At 39.0% G+C, this 23645-nt stretch overlaps 1 protein-coding gene across 1 annotated transcript in view; it reads right to left on the bottom strand.

Moving 5' to 3' along the window:
* Window positions 1–6021: 6021 nt before the first annotated feature.
* Window positions 6022–23645, bottom strand: part of LOC139740198 (Golgi-associated PDZ and coiled-coil motif-containing protein-like) — a 62486-nt gene continuing 44862 nt past the window's right edge. The window contains exons 4-8 of the mRNA XM_071650783.1: window positions 19014–19179; window positions 17383–17472; window positions 16594–16758; window positions 8253–8389; window positions 6022–6748 (exon numbers count right to left, since the gene is read on the bottom strand). Of these exons, the coding sequence (XP_071506884.1) occupies window positions 6121–6748; window positions 8253–8389; window positions 16594–16758; window positions 17383–17472; window positions 19014–19179 (1186 nt within the window). The 3' untranslated portion in view covers window positions 6022–6120. The remainder of the gene's footprint in view (window positions 6749–8252; window positions 8390–16593; window positions 16759–17382; window positions 17473–19013; window positions 19180–23645) is intronic.

Below are 23645 nucleotides of genomic sequence, written 5' to 3'. Positions count from 1 at the left end.
CCTATTTCTCTTTAGAGCTCATATATTACAATGCCCAAAACAAAACAAAACAATGCATGTCCTATTCCAGTTAAATTTTCAAAGACAGTAAACATGTCGCTGTACTAAATCTATCCCTAACTGTTTACACACATTTCATGTTTATATTTGCACTGATACAATACACTCTACCGTAATAGCAGTGGAGTGATATTCATTTGGCAATGTAACCATCATCCAACACGAACAAACACAAGAAACTCTTTCAAACATCATGGTCAACAGGTACAAAGATTTGAGGGTGTATTGACAAAGCTAAACTTTCCAATCTTATTATCTGGTAACAAAATCAAAACTTTTAAAGAGCACAAAAAATATGATCATGAGGAATAATTTATACTCTGTACATACCACTAACTGGTTGACTACTGTATTTGATTTTGGATTGCATCGTCATTAAGGACATAATTTGTAGAATTTTTTACTACAAAAGTCACCGCTGGATAGGCGGAGTTTGGGCCTAGACTTCAATGCAAAATGATAGAATCAAATCTACTGTATACTGCTCAAGAGATGAGACGACCAACTACAATTTCTGACTTGCTCCGGCCTCTCAATACGTGGTTATGTAGCGTGAATCAAGAAGAACAAAAGAGGTGAGCAGTTAAAGGCACATAGACCCGGTGGTTTAGTCAAATGCGTACGCGGGCGCACTGCGCAAGTTTCCTACAGAGACGTATGTTATCGACTCTTATTTAATAGCACTTACGCTTTGACCCATTTCTATAAGTCTGAAGAAGTTCGATCACAGTTCGGCTCTGATTTGGCTGTCATTTCGGCTGACAGCTTTAGCAAACTTCTTCTGTGATGTCATACTAAGAAGCACGCACCCTGGCATTACTACAGACTGCGTGATGCGCAGAAGACAACGAGGGCAACGCTACCAACCAACACCCTACGCGCTTTACTCTTGATGACAGCTCAACTTCAGCAATCTTCGTATCAAGGCTTACGTGATTGGCACTATCATCCAACAGCGCCCCCTCAACTACCGGGTCTACATTGTATGTGCCTTTAACATGGCTGGATTTGTTTATAGCCCACAATGTAACACGTAATTAGAAATTTGCGCGGGCTGTTTGGGGTTGTATTTCTCCAAAAGCAGTGAAATAGGAGCCACAAGTGGGTGGAGTTTGAGCAAAAATAGATAGATAATCACGAAACAGTATGACTGTAAAGAAACACAAGCAAGTCCAGACATCAATACACTGACAAACGCATGATAGGTGATAGACCACTCGGTATGCAAGAGAAATACCCCTTCTTACTTCTGTTTGTGTACGATTTGTCTGTTTTTCCTCACAACTTTAAAGATTTCACTGCTATGTTCACATCATCTCCTCTGACAGATAACTTCCTCTTTCCCTTGCTTTGAGGCCTGCCACTCACTGTTTAACCCCTTGTGTGCTTTGAGTGCTGATTGACACAGAAAACCCCATAGCATTGTACACACTGTCCAAAGTCCATGGCAGGGAAAGGGTCAAAGGTGATTGGTAGAGCCTCTTGAGTTAGATGAAGACATTCAAACGCTGAAGAAGATTCCTGCTTTGTCTGCAACCATTCGCGTCACATGCTTCATGGCTGGCTAAACTTTAAACAAGGCTCTCTTGCCATACCAATGTAAGAACTGAAAGAGTTCTAAAAACAGCTGAAATAATTGCCGCAACAGCTACAAAATATTAAGGGTTCCTGTTGAATAGTTTTACTACTAAGTTTGGCTCAATTACTGTAACCATAGATGCAGGCTTCAGTGTGTCCGTTTAAACTGCCTGGAACTGAGTTGTCTTGATCTTAACATGAAAAATGACTACAGAGTTTTTGTACACCACAAAATGTGCTGCATTTCAATATCCTTCCAAGTGGTTCTTTGTTCAGTTCTACATAATTTAGAAAGATGTAAAGTAACAGAAGTAACAAAAAAAAGCACTTACAGACAGAATCATTATGAAAAACAAAAAGGACATTTTTCTAAAATCTGAATCATTTGAAAAACTTTGTTTGTAATATGATAAATGTAACTACATATGAAACTATAGCTCTATTGCTACTATCTTATTTCCGAAATACTTACATCCCTCAAAAATGAAACTAAAAAATAATAATAAATGGAAGAGTTGTTTAGATAATGCAGTTCATACAAAATACAAAAAATTAGACCTTGCCATTCATTGAGTTTCAAAATAAAATTTCACATAGGTGGGGTACATCAAACGGAAAACATAATTTGACAAGATGGTAAAATTGCAAATTAGTTTAGTCTAAACATTCTTTGTATTTACACATCTGCTAACGTAAACTCAACAGATATTCATCACATACTAGGTGTCAGGTGCAGGTACATTGTATTTTTCCAGAATATTGCACTGTAAACATACACACACATGAATAAACATACTGTCATACAATCACCTGTATGTTGTTTTGTTTTGTTTTTTTCCTTTTAACTCCACCATCAATATACAATGTGACTATTATGCCACATTTACATGTACTTGACTCCTAAGTAGCAGATATATTACAATCGCAACATTCAAGGACAGAAAACAGAACTGTTATGGAAGAATACAACATGCTTGACTGGATGCAGTAATTTATCCACATTTCTGATTTCTACCATTGATGATATGTGTTATAAAATCAAATGTTGTGGCTACAAGGTACTGTAAAAGTGGAAATTTTCGCGGTGTTAAAATCTTCGCGCATTTCGCGCAACCAAAAACTAGCGCGAAAATAAAAGCACGCGAATATTTTTGCTTGCCATATGTTCCTGTGCGTGATGTCTTGATTCCGAGGAATTAAATACACGAGAAACTCTTCTTACCCGGCCAAGCGCGAAAAATTAGTCACGCAAAAATATCCACTTTTACAGTTATGGATAGAAAATGACTTTTCTGCCATTCCTCAGATGTTGCAGTGAAACCACAATGTGCTTCATTTGTTCCATTTTGATATCATATTTTTGAAGTATACAATCTATTGTGCCCATTCAAAGTACATGTATAACATTTAATGCAAATTTCCTGGTTTAGTGTACCAAAAGGTACATGGAACACAATATCGATAATAGTCTATTGTATGGCACTCTTACTAAAATACAACACCTTACAGCTGAGAAAAATGGCAGGCAATTCAATCGCATAGATAACCAAGGTGTTTCTTAGCCCGTTCCTTCCTGGAGCCTGGTATTAAAGCCTACTACGCAGGTTCTTGTAGTGTCAGCTCATAGATGGGAACCAGGTATAGTGTACTGGGCTCCCAAAATGCATTTGTGGCCTACTTAAAATTCATGTTTATTTGTATTACACTGAGTAGAAAAATAACTTCTGGTGAAAGATTAGAGTTCCAGTTATCAATATCTATTTTTTTTTCTTCTCAGAATTGTATAAATATGCGTAATTTACCGTTTTTCCAACTTTAAGTAAGTGTCGTTTTCTGTTGCCTTGCAGCAAAACTTGTATGAAGACATACATGTACCTAGTGATCACGGCTGAGCTAAGCAGACTAAATTTTGACTTTCACTGACCTGTTCGGGTGCCCTTACTCTATACAAATGTAGAGTACTGTATAAGTTGTTGTTTTTGGGAGGGTTTCATTTTCACGAATTTAACACATAACAATGCTGCAATGCGCTAGGGTATTAGTGAAGTTATCATTATAGTCTCAGTGTCAATTCCCACAAAACAACATCTTGCTTAAATGTCTGTAACCACCTCATTCACGAAAATATCCCTGATACTTCTTTGTCGACAGGCAAAAAGAATCTTGCATGTGGGCATTGAAAGTTCTCAGAGAATTGTGGAAGTAATGGGTTAAAAGGTAAAAGTGAAAGGTGCAGTATACCAGGGTAGATGTTTGACAGAAGCTGTATCTAGCTTTGCTAAAGTTTGCTCAAAATTTCCTTTCTACACTATTCAGTAGACTGGTACCACAATATCATAGTTGAAACAATATCTCCATCAAAACAAAAAATTTCATATAAGAACTCAAAGATCTCAAGTAGGCACTGGACACTTGAAATGGGTTGACATTTATGTATTATCTTTGTATAAGCAAAAAATAAGCAGGCTACTATTAACCCATTGAGGACGAATCCCGAGTATACTCACGCAAGTGTCAATGGGAAATGCGTGTTGTAGCAAAATCAGCCTGCCCTCAACTGGTTAAAAATGATACATCTTAGCACTGAGATTAGTCTGAACAGTTAAAAATGCCTACAAATATGAAGTGTTTTGAGAAAATCATACAAATTATACAAAAATGATATCTAAGTAAAACAACGAAGGCACTGAAGCATCAACTAAACCTTACCCAACGTCTGGACAGAACTGAAACATTGTACTCTGTGGAAGATCCCTTAAAACTGAGGAGACACGGAGCATATTTCATCATTTCTGTTGATCACATGACCTGTATCTCTCTCGTACAATTTACATTATGTCTATTAAATAAACTTCACAATATCGACATTTCTTCTTTTCCCCAGTAACAAAGGTTCATGTGTTGTCGTAAGCTTTCACACAGTAAATTCCTCTTTTGGTAAGCTTGGTTCTGGAACACTACACTATTCAAGAGTTCTAACATTTCATTATAATTGATTTTAGAGTAAGGAAGAGAAAAAAAAATTAAAAATAAATGTATATCTGAATGTTTTTATGCCTTTGTCGATAGGAACAGAACATTCTAATAATCTAATAACAGCTCCTTCCACGTGAAAGACAAAATCAATCAATCCACTGTGCAGTTAACATCTCAATATCAAATCTGCCGATTAAAGAAAGAAGGACCAGTTAACAACTTAAAGGACGGTTTACATCTGGAATGATCTACCATTAGACGTCCGGAAATCCCCAACCGTAGCAGTTTTTAAATCACGGCTAAAAACACATCTTTTCATTTAATTGTTTATTATTATCAAGCACATCAGAAGCTTTTGCAGCGCAGAAGAATATATGTCTATAGGTTTTGCGCTTTATAAATTGATATATCATTATTATTATTATTTACATTACACTTCAATAAAAACGTTCAGCCATAATTCTTGGATCATCTTTTCAAGCCCTATCACATGGCAGCTGGAATACATCAAGGAAATGAGTCTGCAGAAATATATGTCTCTTTGGTTTGTCATCAACCATCAATCATCTACAACAAACTCCCTTTAATATCCCTTTAATCCTTTTTATGCTTTGAGTGCAAACTGGCAGCAAAAAGCCCATAGCATTGTACATACTGTCAAAAGTCCCTGGCATTGAAAGGGTTAATGGAATCAAACTTGACTCCCAGCTCTTCAAGGTGAGTTGGCATTAGCCACTGATCAGCTGGGATGACATGGTTTTCAGTGCTCTCAAGTGAAAAGAACATCAGTGTCTTCAGAGAAATGTATATTCCCCAAATACATTTAATCTATAAAAAAAAAGGCAGCATGAAAGGCTGAGGAAAATGGAACAAATATTGAGAACGTCATGACAGTTTGCACATTAGCAGCAGCAATCCTACTGGCAAAAAGTTTTTCAAGTTCTCAAGACTTCTCCCCAAATTTCTCTTGAATCTAAAAAGCGTTTATCATTCTACAAGTGTACAATCCACTGGTTTGACATCATTCCTTGCAATATGCTCAAGCAACAATGCGACTTTAATATTTTAAATCTGTTAATAGTATATATTTATTCAGGCTTTCCTACAACATTGCCATAGCATTTCAATGTCAAGCACAAAACATGACAAAGCATAGATAGGTAATGTACAATATTTCATTTAGTAGTAATAGTCCACTGTCTTTAAATATCTAGAAAACACATTTCAACATGACAAATGGGCATGGTTACAATGGAAAGGTGGAAATATAAGAATGACATCCTTGATGCCAATTTCAAAATGACACTGTCACAGTAATCTATAAGCAAGCATTCTCGAGCTTTCCACAAATGATTTTTTCTTTAGGACACTAGGTAGTGGTAAGGTATAATTGTGCATTTGTTACTGATACAAACTCCGATTCAGAGTGCCACAAATATACGATGTGTCAAACTTTCATAGGCAGTCACATGACACGCGGAATCAGTTCTCTTCCATTGTCTCCCATTATCCAGAGAAGACGTGTTCACTCCCGTCGCCCTCTTCAGGGGTGAAAGATTGGATGGGGTGCGCCTCCATAGTCCCCACACTCATCATGGGCGAGTTGGTGGCACCCGTGGAGGCGGCGGAACCGGTGTTTACTGGACTCGTGGGTGCAGACTTCACCCCTTCCTCTCCCTGGAGTGGGGTGCTCTCCTCTGCCTCTCCAGCTGGTTCCTTGTCGCCATGGCTGTTGCTATGACTACCGGATGCCTCTGCCTCCACCTCTGGTTGCTGCTCTGGTTTCTGCTCCGGTTGGGTCGTCTCTGGTTGCTGCTTCTCAGGATTAGCCGTAACGGCTGGGGAGGCTGGAATGGGCGGGGTTGAGGAGACGGACTGATTCCGGATTGGTGTGGAAGCATCTTTCTGTTTCTGCTTTCTTGGTGTTGATGAGGCGGAGCGTGTCCCTCGCTGCTTGGCGGGCGTGGCCTGCTTGGCCTCTTCCGTGCTGGTGGCAGTAGAGGTGGCTGTTGTCGTATTGGTGCTGGCATTGACGGAGTGCGCCCTCACTGGCATCTTCTTGTTAGACTGCGTCCCCGGCAGTCCAGCTTCATCTTGGCTGGTTGGCATCGTCTCTTCTGATGCTGATCTGTATCTGAGAAACACAGGAGGGATTAATCACCATCATCACTACCATGGCTACCGTCATCATTATCACTGTCATGATGGATATCATCATTTCGACCGAAAGCCCGGCTATCAGAACTACAATATAAAAAGAGTATTTATACTGTATCATCTCAAACTACTAAGCAATTGTAGGTACACTGGAAATAATCTACAAAATAAAATGTCTACAAAAGATGACACCTATTTTTCATTCACATGCAGTACTTTTTATAACCATGAAGAATATCAGTACATTTAACACAGAAAATGAAAAGAAAAATAGGGGTAACCCATTTATTCATAAAGTGCATGTTACTACTGAATAGGTAACATCTTTGAGGGAAGGTAAACATCAGTAAAATGTACTACTGTCACCTTAAAATGTTAATATCCACAACACCTGTTGCTCTCAACCTACACTAGCCTGCAGCAGTATTTGGAAGATTGTTTGAAACGTAAACACACCACAGCTTTCAAAGGACTCCACTTGTGTTACATGCTCTGAAAGTGTCATGTATGAGGCTAATTGAGACAACACACTTCCATGTGAAAACAGAAATCCAACTGAGCCCAGCTTTAGTCTATTTTTTGACCAAATGATCTACAACTTATTGTCTCTTGAACTTTCTGTGTATATCAGCCTGAGGAGCCATGTCTTGAGGTTGACACACTGTCAAATTGGCTGTGACTGGGGTGGAACTGGTCTATACATTGTCAGAGAGATCAGGGGGGCATTTCATGAAGGAACTTGTTGGATAAAATATCTGACAAGTCAATTATATCCGACAAGTCAATTATATCCGACAAGTTTTTAGAAATTCTTTAGTCTGATTGGCTGATTTCTCTGAACTTGTCGGATATAATTGACTTGTCGGACATTTTATCCGACAAGTTCCTTCATGAAATGCCCCCCAGGTGCTGAGATATTTCTCAGTGATAATATTTTCATGACAATTGCTTGCACTCCACAAAAATGATCTTGCAGGTAAAGAATGTACAGGATACATCCTACATGATGCTTAAAGGGACTGTATAGATTTGTTTGACACCGAACTTCAGGTTTCTAACATTTTTTTTTCATTTTTTTTTTTTTTACTTATTTTTTTTTTTGGGGGGGGGGGGATAATGAGAAATCTCTTATGAAATATGAAGAAGCATGTAATTCCAAGAGGAATTCAACGTTTATTTCATGACAATTGGTTTCGAAATGGCCGAGATATCCCAAACAAAGCAATCCTAATAAAAGGTGGGACCCACCTTTCATTACAATCGCTTTGTTTTACTTTGTTTTTGGATGTGTCAGCCATTCCAATACCGATTTTCATCAAATAAACTTTGAATTCCTTCTAGAATGGTATGCTCTGTGCTTTTTCATAAGTGGTTTCTTGGTATGTTGCAAAAAGATAAAAGCTCAATCCTCATCTAAACCAATACTATACCATCCCTTTAACATTCATGAGATTTAGGAACATGTTTTTCCACAACCTCACCTGTATCCATTCTCCATGAATGATTCATCATCATCATCGTACTCCTCATCATCTTCATCCTCATCTTCATCATCATCATCCTCATCGCTGTCCGAGTCAGGGGCGACAAACTGCACTCTCAGCACTATTTCACCATCCTGCAGGCAAGGAACAATAAATTTGGGGTCCACAGTAAATTCGTGTTGTCATGGCAACTGATCTGCCTCCCATTCCAACATAACAGTACAATGAATTCCACTCATTCTTTCAAACACACTTTGTGTTCATTAAATTGTCCTTTGACCCTCTTCCAAGTATGGACTAAGTATGATATGTCATTCCCATATCCACAAGTAGTTTATCATATCATGTGACTAGTTCAGAACCACCATGTTAAATGCCTCATACATGTATCTACTTCAAGAATTGAACATCTTTTGCTATGAGGTTTGTAAAGACTAAGTGAGCCATTCTCAAAACAATATAAATTTAACTGAACGAAGGTGGTATTGCACTTGTGACATATACTGCATATAGTCATCTAATTAAGCATTTCCTCATCAATATGACAATCATTGAATGCAAATACCTAAGTTTAGACACACGAACAACAAAATGCTATAAAAGTGGAAATTTTCGCCTTGTTGAAATTTTCACACATTTCGTACAACCAGAAACTAGCGCCAAAACAAAGGCACATGAATGTTTTTGCTTGCTACATGTTCCAGAAGTTAATGCCTTAATTGATTCCACAGATTAAAAAAACATGAGAAACTCATCTTAACCAGCTGAGCGTGAAAAATTGCTCATGCAAAAATATCTAGTTTTACAGTACCTGTAAATTATTTCATTTAATTTTCCTATTTCACAATACACTTTGTCTGCACATCAAATTTGCAAACATTCTAATTCTACAAGTTGCACTTTCCATATTGTGCTCACATCATCAAAATGTAAACACTGAATCCTTTACTAAGCAACATAATCTTAGCGCTACTGGGCTCACAGATTCCATTACATCGTGCTAAAACATTGTCAATAACTACAATGTAGTATCAGATATCAACATCAAAACTGGCTGCATTGTGTTGACTGTTTTTGCAAGGCAATAATCATGTACTCAAGTTTGGCCTTCAACACCCAACACACCTAATGTTTACATTATTGAGCCAATTATTCCATTATTAAATTTCTCTCCGATCAGCGATATATTCAACAGGCTCAGCTGAATGGCATTTATGCTTTTCAAGTTGCCTGAATGCATTTTGACATGAGAGTCCAAACAAACATGCAGGACTAGAGTGACACTAAGCCAAACTATATGGAAATAACTTGGCTAAAAACAATCTCTCTTTCACCCTTTTGGCTTTGGGGTATGAAATTTAATCATCTCATGCTTAACATGTGTCACATAAATAAATGTGTGACCATGTGCACTGAACACATGATAACAGCACATGCAAAACAGAACACTAAAGTATTTAGCACTCACACACAAACACACACACATACACACACACGCACACAGTATGCAGACGTTATGAGGCGATAGATGCTCTATCAATCAATGGTGGCAGTAGAAAACAAATATCTGCCTCTCTGAGAGGTAATTGGGTCTTACAAGCATTAAAGGGACACATCCTCATTAGAAATAGCCTCCCAAACTATGAAAACAAACATCTGTACATCACTTGAGGCACACACACAAAGGTAGGTCAGGTATGTGATCATTCCACTTTTCTGTTAAACCGTTGAGGACGAATCCTGAGTATACTCTGGCAGGTGTCTATGGGAAATGCATGTAGTAGCAAAATAAAACTGCCCTCAACAGGTTAAAATATTGTAATTGACAACATCTGGTATGTCTTTTTATTTCTTCTCCATGTTCATAATGTCCCTGAAGGAATGGTCATGTAAACTTGTTAACATCTAATATTCATTTGCAAAACTACTGGTATGCCCTGAACTTATCATTTGGATTAAGGTGTTATTTAAATTTTACAATTCAGTTGTAATCCAAGTATCCATTTCCTATTTATCACTTATCCCTAGCTCTCTACCCTTAGCCATTAGACGGGACCTCTGGATGATTTGAATAAGACTTTTGCATTTGAACACCTCAAAATCGGTTATACTGGGAAGAGAGTTTCACAATTTATAGTGACTGGGATGAGGAACAAGAATGTTTTCAAAATTAAATCACATTGAGCACGGATGATGACATAGTAATTTCACATAAGAATGCATGATTGGGTGCTCAAGGAAGCAGAACACAAGAAGAAAGCATGCATACACAGGTGAACTTGTTTTAAAGAGCAAATTGTATTGCAACGGAATTACATTGCTACAGTATTGGAATGTGTGAGCCTCATCATCATTATCGTCATCATCATCACCATCATCATCATCATCAACATCATCATCACCATCATCACCATCATCACCATCATCACCATCATCACCACAGCATCATCCTTATTCAGCATATCATGTTTTGGGTTTTTCAGAGTTTTGGTTTATCTGCTCAAGGACCACAATAGTATCTACAAAACTGTACATGGCACCATTGATTTATGTACAGAGCTACCTGGTCACCGATTCGTAAAACTTGTTATCAGTGGCAACTGCCACATTTCTACGACAAATTTGCTCTCAGCCAATCAGATAAAAGGATTTCAGTAGCTTGTGACAACTATCACAACTTGTCACTGATAACAGTTTTATGAAACGGGGCCCTGATGTTCAATGATACACACTGTCTGGAATGCCCCTTTAATTGCAAACATCATTTATTATACATTAACTTGTACGTGTAAATGCAGGATGCAAAGATAGAGAGGGGGGGGGGGGAAGAGAGAGAGAGAGAAAAAAAAAAAACCCAGATTGCCAGCTGTCACAGCATTGTGCACACAAAATGCATCTGTTGTACAGCTTTCAAATAGCACTATTCTTCCACATCAGGACTGGCCTACACCTGTCTGACTGGCATGAGACATTTCAGAGTAATTAGTTCATTGGTAATCAGCCAATTAGAATGATGAGATCACAATTTGCCCATGTCTGCTCATCATGGACATCAGAATTCATAAGCGAAAAAAACCCTTAATTTGCATATAATATGAGTCTCATGCACCATTTGACATTAATTCAGTTGTTTAGCCATGATGCCTGTACACAGCTAGAAATAAGAATGGACACGAGTTTTGGCTTTCTCTTTCCAGCTCTTAACTCTTTATGTGCCATGTTCGCACGTCCCACTCAGTCGACGGCGTGCCAACTTCGCATATTCCGCTCAAACGCACTAATCCGCTTAAACTGATCGATAAATCGCCTAATCCGGTGGTACAATGAAAGCTTTTCTCGCGTTTTTGTTCCTTTTTACATACAGCTTGCATTCTCTGTGGTGATTGACTTTCAAACGGTCTTCCCAACTAAATTAGTGTGTCAATTCTAGGTTTCTCTCACGGTTTTATGTGCAAAAGTCATGCCTTTACAGTAATGTAGCAACTGGTCATTAAAAAAATAAATAGAAGTAGATTTGTCATACAATTTATATCAAAGCAAAGCTTGGCATTCCTCTTCAACTTTGCTCACTATTATGTCCAGCTTAACAGAATATTGTAGAAGTTATATAGATTGGAAAAACAGAATTCTTTCTCAAAGCATGACGACCATCGTGTCTCAGAATAACGTGGCACACAGGGGTTTTCCACTATGGCACATAAAGAGTTAACCCATTGAGGACTGACTGATTTTGCTACAACACACATTTCCCATAGACACCTGCCCGAGTATACTCGGGACTGGTCCTTCAATGTGTTAATATGTCTACCAGTAGATAGGTCTACCAGTACATTGCAGGAGAAACAGTAGACCCTTCCCCCTTCCCTTCCCAATCTTCACATAAAGGCCATGAGTTGCATGCATGAAAAGTGTTACCTGCGAGTGTTTCATAAAGCTGTTCTTAAAGTTACGAATGACTTAAGAACAACTGGTGATCAGTTCTTGTGCTGAATTATTGAAATTCTGATAAATATAGCACAAGAGAACATGTTCCAGTCATTTTCATTAGTCATTTGTAACTTTAAGAACACCTTTATGAAACACCCCCTATACATATTTGTAGTTACCCTGGAGCTTATTCTGATCCATGGTTTATATTCTGATCTACAAAAGCACAAGGGAGTCTCTAGCAGTATTGAGAGGGGGAATACTAGAACCCCTACTCACCCCATCCTCTCCACTATTTCAGCACAAATTCCAAAAACATTCAAAACTATAAATAATTACCATATCATGGCCTTGCAACAGGAGATAACTATTATATTTTTTTAAACTAATTTCACAGGAGAGTGCTTCAAGATCAAACAGTATTTCAAAAATCCTGATGGCAAGGTAATTTTTTTCTTTCATTCCAGATGGCGGCAGCTTGATGCTGAATGGTTGGTTTCTCTCCAGCAAATATCATTATATCATGTTATGATATCACAAATAATTTTGACAATTCAGTGGAGCAAAATGCATGTGACAATTTAGAAGGAGCTGGTTCTGGGCAACTAGCCATACACAGGGAAATCACCACCCCTGAGTTGACTGCATGAATGATCAGGAGCATAGATCAAATGACTTTTGCCATGAGGAAATGGTTTGTGTCTAGGCTGGGCCTGCGCATCCTATTGTATTACCCACATCACCACTCTTCTACAAGGGCTTTATACCATAGATTTCTAGTGTCATTTACAGCATATCATAGTACATTGTAGCTATAACCCAGCATTCAAGATATAAGTGCAGGGCCCTGTCTTATGAAGAGTTAAAATTAATCATATGTGACCCGCTACAACAAAATGATCCTAAAGTCGGGTGAGGTCGATTATTTGAAAATTGCATGACACAATTCCCTAATCTTTCTGCTTTAAATTGATATACAACACGTCTTATAAAAATAATCGGCTGCGGAGATATCGATGTTTAAAAGAGAGCATGTCAAGACGTCTGGGAAATCACTGTTTCGAGAAAAGCGCCCTAAAAGTTCTCCTCGCAACGCAATAACAGTCAAGAGACACGCAAGTCAGTATTCACCTGCGGACAATAGAAGGTAAGCCCTAGCAACCCCCGAAATGCTCATTCAAACACAGCGTCGGCGGTCTCCTCACCGACCAATCAGTGACCAGGATGTCAGGAGAAGCGGCTGGGCATAGCGCAACCCGCCCGCACGCACCAGTCGACTGGGCAGAGTGCGAGCTTCACGCTTCAGTTAGCGGCAAGCAGCAAACTGACCAATGAGATCACTCTGGTCGTTGTTAGGGGCGGAGCCTATGTGTGGCGCTCAATCCAAATGTTCGAACCAGTTTCTGCTTCGTTGAAACGCCAAAAAACATGGCCCAGAAAAACGCTATTTTTTGGTCTTTCCTTTCATCATTTTGCTTCAAAATTTCAACAGATGATAGAAGACATGTCAGACTCTAATAATACGTCAAATTCAGAAAATCGTAAGTTTTGACCAGTTTTGATGCTCTAACTTCAAACTCGATTTTCACGGCTTCGACCGTGCGCGACTTTAGGACCATTTTGTTGTAGCGGGTCACATATACAGTTGAACCTCTCTTATCCGGCCTCCCTTTATCCGGATCTCTCTATTATACGGACGCGATCTCGCCGTGATTTTTTTTTTTTTAATGATTACGGGAGGAAAGGGGGATTCCCAACTCCTTGAGAACTCCTACACAAACACACATGAATTACATATTACTTCCAACATGATTAACATAGATTACATCAAATTTCCTTCCAAATTGCTTACCTTCAGACATTTTAACATCCCCAAACATCCCCAAATCATCGCAAGAACATGGACAGATTATGCGCTCGAGTCCTCTCATATCGCATTGCCACATATAGGTCCATACACAGCCGTCGATATGACAAGATAGACATGCATTCTTTCGAGTCATTGGCTGGGCAACGAATGATATCGAATACTCAAAAATTGTTCACACACAGTACACACACAAAGAGAGAGAGGGAGACCATCTAACAATGGCGACCTACAGTCGACTTTGCCGAGCCGTGATGATCGAATTTTGAAGCGTAGTGTCGTCGACTCGTAGGCTACTGTTTATTTTCAAGATCTACTTGATACATTTCTTAATAATTATTTAGGTGAATCATCCCAAGAATTTATAAAAGAAAATGATTTCATTCTTGCAAACACGAACCTCTATTTTGGGGTCTTTTACTGAGTGTAACAATGAAAAGGTTGCAGTATACACATTACTACATGTGGTACTACAATGGGCTACATCAGTACATGTGTATGCATGTATAAAGCATTGAGTCTCCCGTATCCGGCCAAATCCCTTATCCGGATGAGCCCCGGTCCCGACTTGTCCGGATACGAGAGGTTCAACTGTAGTTGATTTCAACTGTACATTGTAAGTCTAAGGCAGCCTGTGTGGTAAGGAAATTTGAAATCGATTCTATCTTTTGATAAAACGGGGCCCAGAACTGATAAAAATATTGCAGTTTTACACCATTCAAGACATTCAACGCCAGCCAATACAATCTTTCACATACAGGAAAAGCATTTTGCCATAGATTGCAATTCTTGTAGGGTTTGACAAATATTCTGCATATATTATGTGAGTAGCTCCGAGACATTTTCCTCTACTAAATGTACTGACTTCTAGCTTTGTGACTGGTTAAAGTAGCGTCATGTGACCTTCACTGTTTTCACTGATTTGTACCATCATGCACCAAAAGCATGAATTCTTGCACAAGGAGTCAATGTTACAAATGTTGTAGTTTAATGTAGCATGTCCCTCTTCAAACACTATTCTATATCATGCTGTGGTGCACATACATAATTAGGCCTCTCCCAATCCTATTTCACTTTGGCCTTGAGGTTGATGAAATAAAAGAGCATTTGAGCAAATTATGCATTCGTCATTCACACTCCCTAGCAGATTGAATCTGAGATAATGAACTATTCATACAACACGGAGATCTAGCAATTTTGTACATGTTATACTAGGTGTTTCAAAAAACATTTCCCACTTTTGATTCTTAATAATTCATAAACTATATATCAAATAACACTGTCATTGGTATGAGTAATAGCAGAACAGTGTACAATTTGGTTGGAGGTGGTTTGAATATGAAAACATAAATCAGTTTCATGAAATCCATGATTAATTTTACAGTTAGGTTCCAGATTTTGCTCTATTTTCAACCCTCTGTACAAAATTTCATTTTGCACAGGGGTCAATGGGTGTGTATGGGAGTGTCTGGTTAACACCCTGACAATGGTCCTAAACAATGGTTAGGGTTTGAATGCTTCATTATTTATTCATGAGAAATTCCACTATCACAAATAGTCTTTATTCAGCCTCTGGCAGTATCTGTGTAAAGTCAAACGCCTGCAGCCGATACTGTCGTTGGGTCTCAACAGTGCTCTACTTCTGAAAAACGAAATTACAATGAATACCTTCTGTTCTATCGTAAACATGGTAACAGGAAGCAAAGAAAATCAATTAGAGTATACACTTGTGTAAATGGAGCCTTAAATAAATCTACTGTGAAACATATCGCCCCAATGATAAATGCTGCTGAACTCCTTACCAAAAATGATTTCTTTTTATCAAAAAGCGAAAAATTTGTCAGACTATTCAATTAGTAGACAGTTGTATTAAAATGAGGAACTTTAGAACATTTATGCTTATTTATATCCCAAATGTAGTGATATGTGAAGCAAAAATTGAAAATGATTGCCAGCTGGAATGGAATGTGGTGGTTGCAAGCACATGGAAACGTGTGTTTCCTTTTTCCATGGTGTGCATGCAGTTTACCTTTACCGTGCATGAATTCAGACTAGCAGTGCCCAGGGCAATCCACATGAGTTATTGATTAAGCATTCATGTGCCTAGGAGCACGAGGACTGACGCCTAGTCAACAGGTGGTTCAGGCATGTCCATTGTTCAGGGCCATTGTTGGCACACACTCACATACACATCATTGGTTCCTGTGCAAGGTTCAATTTTTGTACAGAGGGTTAAAATTTGACCAAAATCTGAAACCTTACTTCAAAATCAATCTTAGATTTAATGAAACTGATTTATGCTTTCACATTCAAATTACCGTCAACCAAATTGTACACTATTCAGCTATTATCTATATCAATGACATTTTTATCAGATGAATAGTTTTTGAGCTATTAATGATCAAAAGTGGGAAATGTTTTTTGAAACACCTAGTACATTGTAGCTGTATTATGTATGATGATGTTGCCAGTTTTCCTGTATGTGGTAGCCAATAAATTTCTGGACTTTGGTGGACTTTACTGACCACCTCTCTCAGTGCTGACCTGTTGTGAGAGGATGTCCACTGCGTCTGCATGCTTCATGTCCAGTAGGCTGACCCCATTGACCGACAGGATTGCGTCGCCAACGTACAGGTGTTCGCAGCGGTCAGCGGGCAGGTTGGCGTGGATTTCAGATATCAGGATCGGCACACCATGCTCCTTACCACCCTGATGGAAGAATAATGGGGTGATGATTGAAATACCACTACAAACTTTTTTGTACTTACTAGTACACAATTTCATAGTTGATATGATCATGATGCCGATACATTGTAATAATATAATGACTTGATTTGATTCTGATTTTAGTTCAAATCTGCACACAGGAAATTTGCACACAATGCCATCTAGTCATAAAAGATGATTTAATACATCAAGGTTGGTGTGGCAAATGCAACATGTAAAATCTCAGCATGCCCTCAGCTCATCAAGATACATCTATAAACATCTGTAGCACAGGTTGACGATGCATTCATGGAAAAATTCTGAACAGTTCATATCAAATACATTTTTCTCGTGTTTTTTTTTTCCATCCATTTCTTGAATTACATTGAAGGTGAAAGGTCAATTAAATCTTATCCAGAAAGGATACAAGAGGTAATCCATCTCTTCTTTGAGAAAAAAAAAGTGATGATGGCATATCAAGAGTAAATTTCAAATGTCCTCTGGGTCAAAAGACTATGATTGAAAACCTTCATTGTATACTGCAGTGACACCGCAGCGTGGCATTTAATTTGATTTTTGGCGTGGCAGACACCCCCGGGCCGACACGAGTCGTTTCTCGCCCCTCACCGTGATGGACATGCCTAGTCCTTCCTCTGGCTCCTTCACCAGTGTCACTGTTCGGATGTCACCCACTCCTCTGCTGTTAATCGCTGCCTCCTGTATGGATCACACAGGAGAAGGAGAAACACATAGCATGATTCAACCACACCTTTCACAGAAACATCCTCTTTATAGAGAGTGCTCAGAGTAATATGTCTGGTGGCTGACTCTTCACCCTTCTGTATTCCACACGTTCCTTCATATACTCTACAAGCCATACATTTTGTGATGTTTAACTGACATTTTGTGGAATTAACTCATGAAAATATTGCCTCCCTTGAAGGAAATTAAACATGCAATGCAGAAAATTACAAACATTTCCCTAGAACAGGAATAATACAGGTACTCTTATTTTGTTGCCAAGCTTCTCTCTGGCAAATTCAACCTCTCACAAAATTGCATTACAAGGCCTGATTTGTGACATATCCTACCAGAATATCATATGACATAACAATTATGTCACTGGGGTGACAAGACCTTGTATCTCAAATTTTGGTGAAAATGACTTTTTTTGAGTAATGGTCAGATAATCAGTTATTAAAATGATGTCTTGTCGAAATCCTAGCTGTCTTACCCCCAATATGAAGCCACCACGACATGTCAAAGGAAAGGCTATCCCATTTGCGATAGTGCTTTGGCTGCCATGTTTTTTTGCTCTCCTGAACATTTGACATTTTGTAGATACAAGATCTTGTCGCCGCAGCAACGATATGTAATTTTCAAAAATTTATTCTATCAAGACTTGACAAACAGATCAAGAAATATTTTCTCATGTGATGTTACATATTTGTAATCATCTCCTGAGCAAATCCATTGGAACATACATCAAATTTTGCTATAATGGGCAAGCCTTGGGCAAGCCTCTGACAAGTTTTTTAGGCTGTTGTGGTTAAACCATTGTCGTGGATGTATGCATGTGATTTGAATGCATTGTGGAAGAGGTTTATTTATAACGTCATTTGGTGAGATGTAGAGAGTAAGCTCATGTTCACTGGTTTGCACAGCGATTGCACACTGGCTTGACAACTGTTGAGTGCAATGAACAATAGATTGTACAAAATGGGAAATGGATTATAATACTTAATACAGTTTACATTTCTTTGTTCATTTCATTTGTTCATTATATTTGGGTTACGATATGCAATGCGGAGTATATAGATGTATATGCTTGTGTGGGTGTATGAAAATATGTGATGCATGTGCCAAAGTTTTTGCCAAAGGGAGGTGTACGCTGTATGTGAGGTGTAAAAATGTCGAGTGTGTTCAAAAGTGTAATTGTATCCGTTCTTATTTGTATTGCATGAATGTTTTAATATCTGACGGTTTTTTAATGTTATATCCGTGCTTTGGAAATTGAGTTATGAAATGAATAAGCAATGTTACGATGCTATCACATGATTGCATCTGTTCCGTAATGTAAGTTAATTTTTTATAAGCAATTTGTATGTGATATTGTTTTGTTATGTTGTATTACTGTGTAAACTACCTCAATTCGGCCTTGTTAGGCTGCCATGGTAGTTGTCTTTTAAACCATGAATAAATAAATTTCCACGTTAAACATCAAAAACAGTGGAAGGGTAATAAACACAAAGACTCACGTGGCCTTCTGGTTGTGGCATTCGTCTACGAGATGCCCGGCGCCCTCTACAAGCCCTGATGACAGTCTTGTGTCGGTGGAGGTGGATCTCAGCCTCCAGCTGGTTCCACAGCTTGTCATGTTCTGGGCCACGAAGGTCACGACCCAAGAGCTGAATTTGTTGTATCCTGCACATGAGAGGACAAAACAAGCACACAAACAACAAGAATATTAGCACCATTATAATACACAGGCAACAGATTTTCCACATCACATCAAACTCTGTTAAAAGAAAGAGATTATTATGCAGAGGGGTGAACATTGAGGTAAGAATTTTGCTCAATTTGTCACCCTCTTTTTCTGAGATGTAGAGTAATGTAAAGATGTAGATCAGCAGTTATGAGCTTACAAATCTAATTTGTATGGAGGGAGACAAATTAAAGAAAACTCATACCTCATTAATTCTGTTGTTTGCCTGAGGCTTGCCTAACATTGCACAAAAAGAGTATCATCAGTCTTGGAGCAAGCAGACAACTGTTGCTTGTGTGTATATTTCTCTCAAAATTAACTAATTTGTAAATGCATGTTTAATAAAGGTGTAACACTATGCATTTAGTGTGGTACAGTACTTGCTGTTTTTGAATGTCTGTTAACCCGTTGAGGATGAGTCCCGAGTATACTCGGGCAGGTGTCCATGGGAAATGCGTGTTGTAGCAAAATCAAACCGTCCTCAACGGGTTAAAGCCTTTTATATTTTCTCTCTCCTATATGTCTAAGTCTACAATCTCACTACTAATCCCCGACCATCTGAATATTTCTTCTAAACCTAGCTCCTCTTTCATTGCAAAGTGAAATGTCATGAATGATCTTCATCTACCAGTATCAGCCTCACTAGGTTACAATCTTCACGTATCTGTATTATATTCTCTTCTGATGCCACAACACTTTCTTCTTCCTTTTTTTTTTTTTTTTTTTTTTTGGGGGGGGGGTTATAACAGGTCTAGAAAATTCTGCAATCTTGTTGGTAGAGTGGCGTGCATCAATTCTTGCTGGCAACATCTTTGATATCAAATAATCATTGTGCTCACTGACGATAGTCTCTGTAAACATGCCATAGCCCACTAACGTACCAAGAGTTTGCACACATGAAGCAAGAGATGGCTAGCCGTGCATCCAGTAACATTTAGCAAGTAGCAAGACTTTGGACTATTAGGAATCGTTCACACGCCTAGCAAGCATTCGCACACTTAGTATTAAAGACATGGCTAACCATGCATCCAGTAAATTTACTGTGCATCCAGTAATTACTGATGCACAGTTAGGCAGGCATCCAGTAGATTTTCCATATGATTGAAAAAAAAAATTGGCAAAAAATTGGCGCCCATTCTATGAAACAGATAAAATACAGTGTACTAGTCTTTTCAAGCTCCAGTAGGACTAGAGTGCACGTGGCAACTATGGAAATTACTCTAAATCCTCTCGGCTGCACATTGTGGGTTTAACAATTTTCCATACCCGGTAGTCGCCTGATGCATCATCTATTTTATAGAATGGTAGACCTGTGCATCATCTGTTCTATAGAACGGTGGACCTGTGCATCATCTGTTTTATAGAATGGAGGACCTGTGCATCATCTGTTTTATAGAATGGTGGACCTGTGCATCATCTGTTTTATAGAATGGTGGACCTGTTCATCATCTGTTCTAGAGAGTGGTGGACCTGTGCATCATTTGCATACTGTCAAGCATCCCCAAGCAAACCTCTTATCAGGCAGTTATGCAGAATGTTCATCTTCCTCCTTCATAATCTCATCTCCCCTCCCCCACTCCCCCCCCCCCCCCACCCCTTCTCTTCCTTCCCAACACTACAGCCTGGTCTTTGATCTGTTTTAGCTTCAGACTCTGAGGAAGAGCATTGTGATTTCTCTGACTATCTATAATTCTGTCAAACATAAATTTCTGCATGCATAAAACTTTCACCAATTTCGCGAGGAGCTAAGATTCTCAAAAAGCGAAAGGCACATAAAAGGTTTTGTCTACACAATGTTGTGATGCCAGAGGCAATTTGCCAAAGTTTCGTGCCACAAAATAAAAGCACACGTAAGCTCCAAGTTACAAAAGTCAACGATAATCTTGGCACAGCTGGCTCTATCCTCACATTCAAAACTATTGGTATTTGATTTAAAATAGCTTTTTGTCAAATTTGAGTGCCCTTTGCAAGATTTGAGGGCCTATTGGCACAGAAATACCACAGTGCTGTACACACTGTCCAAAGTCTGTGGCACAGATAGGGTTAAAGGCATAATTTACCATTTGCAGATGAAACAAAAACCCAGCATTAGTGCTTTAAAATAGTTCCAAAATGTGAGTTTGGGATAGAAACAACCACTGTAAAAATTTGAATCCGTATAATCAATGTTAAGTATTGTTAAATACACTAAATATGAACAATGATTATAATAAAAATGTTGCCAGACTAAACCACACTATACCACAACGGTCCTGCACTGTACACATCCAGAAACCGTCTACATTAATGGTTTAATGAGAAAAATACTGATTTTTATATGTATATCACCTTATATTTTAGGTTTTATTGCAAAAAATTTTATATGGTAGCATGTTTTGTGATACAACAGACCTACACATGTATATGCATCAAATGTGATATCTTGAACATTTTTAAAATGACTGTTCCCAAAGGTAAACAGGACCTTTAAGACAAAAAGGATCTTTCTATGACCCTGTTTACAGTGCGGGGCTGGGCCGAGCCCGCCTTCATTTCAGTGTAAACGCGCAAAAGGCCAAATGCGGGGCCAAAATTGGCCGCGCATTTGGCCACGCTTTGGAGGTGGTCTCGGCCGCAGCCGAGCCGCGGCTGAGCCCGGCCTTTTCTCAGTGTAAACGCAAACTGGGCCAAATGCGCGGCCAAATTTAGTCTGGCTTCCAGACCCTCTGTCCATACTACTTTGCTATTTAGGATATTAACGCCCTCAACGTCGAAAACTAGTATAGTTTAAGGTGGTTTTGTCCCGCAAAGGATTTTTCCTTCGGCAAAGGGTCTGGAAACCAGACTATACCAAATTGCGTTTGTTTACAAGCAGAGCGCCACTACGACAAAACACTGAAAGGTTTGAATTAAAAGCCTGGGCCAAGCCCGGCAGTGTAAACGGACAAAATTGCGGGGCTCGGCCCCGCAATTGAGGCCGGGCTCGGCAGCGCGGCTTGCCGCGGCTCGGCCGCGGCTCGGCCCAGCCCCGCACTGTAAACGGGGTCTAAGATGCAAGGGTAACACTAGCTGAGGACACAAGACATAAAAGTCTTAAGTATGCCCTTTGCTTCTCATGTGTAACAGATACAAGATCAAACATTCTCTAAAGATGAGGAGAATGCATTAACACCATTTTTACCCCTATGGCTTTCCTTCTGCTAAAAAAAAAAAAAATAATAATAAAATAATAAAATTGAGGACTATGCTTCATCGTATGTGAGGTCTGGCAAAATAAGGATTTGACAGGAAAAAAACAACAATATTGATTGTTTCTTTATCGTTGTTTGAATGCAATAGAACATGGACGTCCTCTTGGGAAAGTGGTCATGCACTGTGCTCTTATTTTGTGGTGTTTTGTTGCCGAACACACACCCACTGTAGACAAAGCTGAGCAAGTTACGCTGGCATTCTCAAATATTCATGAATGTCAGAAGTCTACAGCTTGGGGTCTGTTTGGAAAGGAATGTGTGACTAGGGAAGGATAGAAGAACTTGGAATTTATGCAGATGGCGTAATTTAAGACAAAACTGTAGATGTAAAGCTAGAATCTGAAGTGGAGCACCCTAACCCTACTTGTAATGTGGACAGAATATTGTGTGGTAATGGGCATCGCTCTAAAAGCATCGGTTTTAGAGGAGTGGAGAGAAAAACTTCCCATTTCCACAACCAAACTGTGTTTGGCATGGAAGCTAACCTTGCATGACCCGAAAGCACTGAGACGAGGAATAGGAGGCTGCAATAACAAGGCCTCCTCCACGAGAAGGAATCGTAATGAGGCTTTAGTTGGGAATCCAGATTCTGCATGGGTGGAGTATAGATAGAAAGAAGGGGGTAAAAAAGAAACCTCCCGGCATTACGCCATGCTTTTATGGTACAAAGATTTGTTATTTCAGATGTACCCTTTTCCTTCTCTTTAAGACAGATGTAAACAGGAGAAATTCTCCAACTACAGGGTACATTTGCTTTCAGGCACTTTAGATGGATAGTAAGATCTTAGCATTTCAAGAAGCTCATGTAACGTGACACAAGATAAACTTAAAAGTTTGTGATATGAATAGCTGCATTTTGTTGTTGTTGTTGTTGTTGTTGTTTAAGGTATAGAGGATTCTGGAATTCTGAGGACTGGTACCATATGCTCCATTTCAGTAAACATTCATGTACATTATACCAACGCTGCACACTGGCACTGGCCCGATTGTCCCTGAAAAATCACTGTCGGGCCAGTAACCTTTTCAGGAATGGACCAGTAAAAAATGGGAAAACTGGGTACCTACTGGTCCGAAAGACGGGTCAAACCAGTGGAAAAAATGGGTTAGTGTGCAGCCCTGAATTTATACCACACTATGGTCATCTCAGTGGTTTATTTAGTAATTAAAAAAAACAA

Source organism: Diadema antillarum, unplaced genomic scaffold, assembly GCF_040938485.1.
Source record: "Diadema antillarum isolate AM-2024a unplaced genomic scaffold, OU_Dant_1.0 seq00000839_RagTag, whole genome shotgun sequence".
NCBI lineage: Eukaryota > Metazoa > Echinodermata > Echinoidea > Diadematoida > Diadematidae > Diadema > Diadema antillarum.
This window is presented reverse-complemented; position numbering and strand designations above follow the sequence as displayed.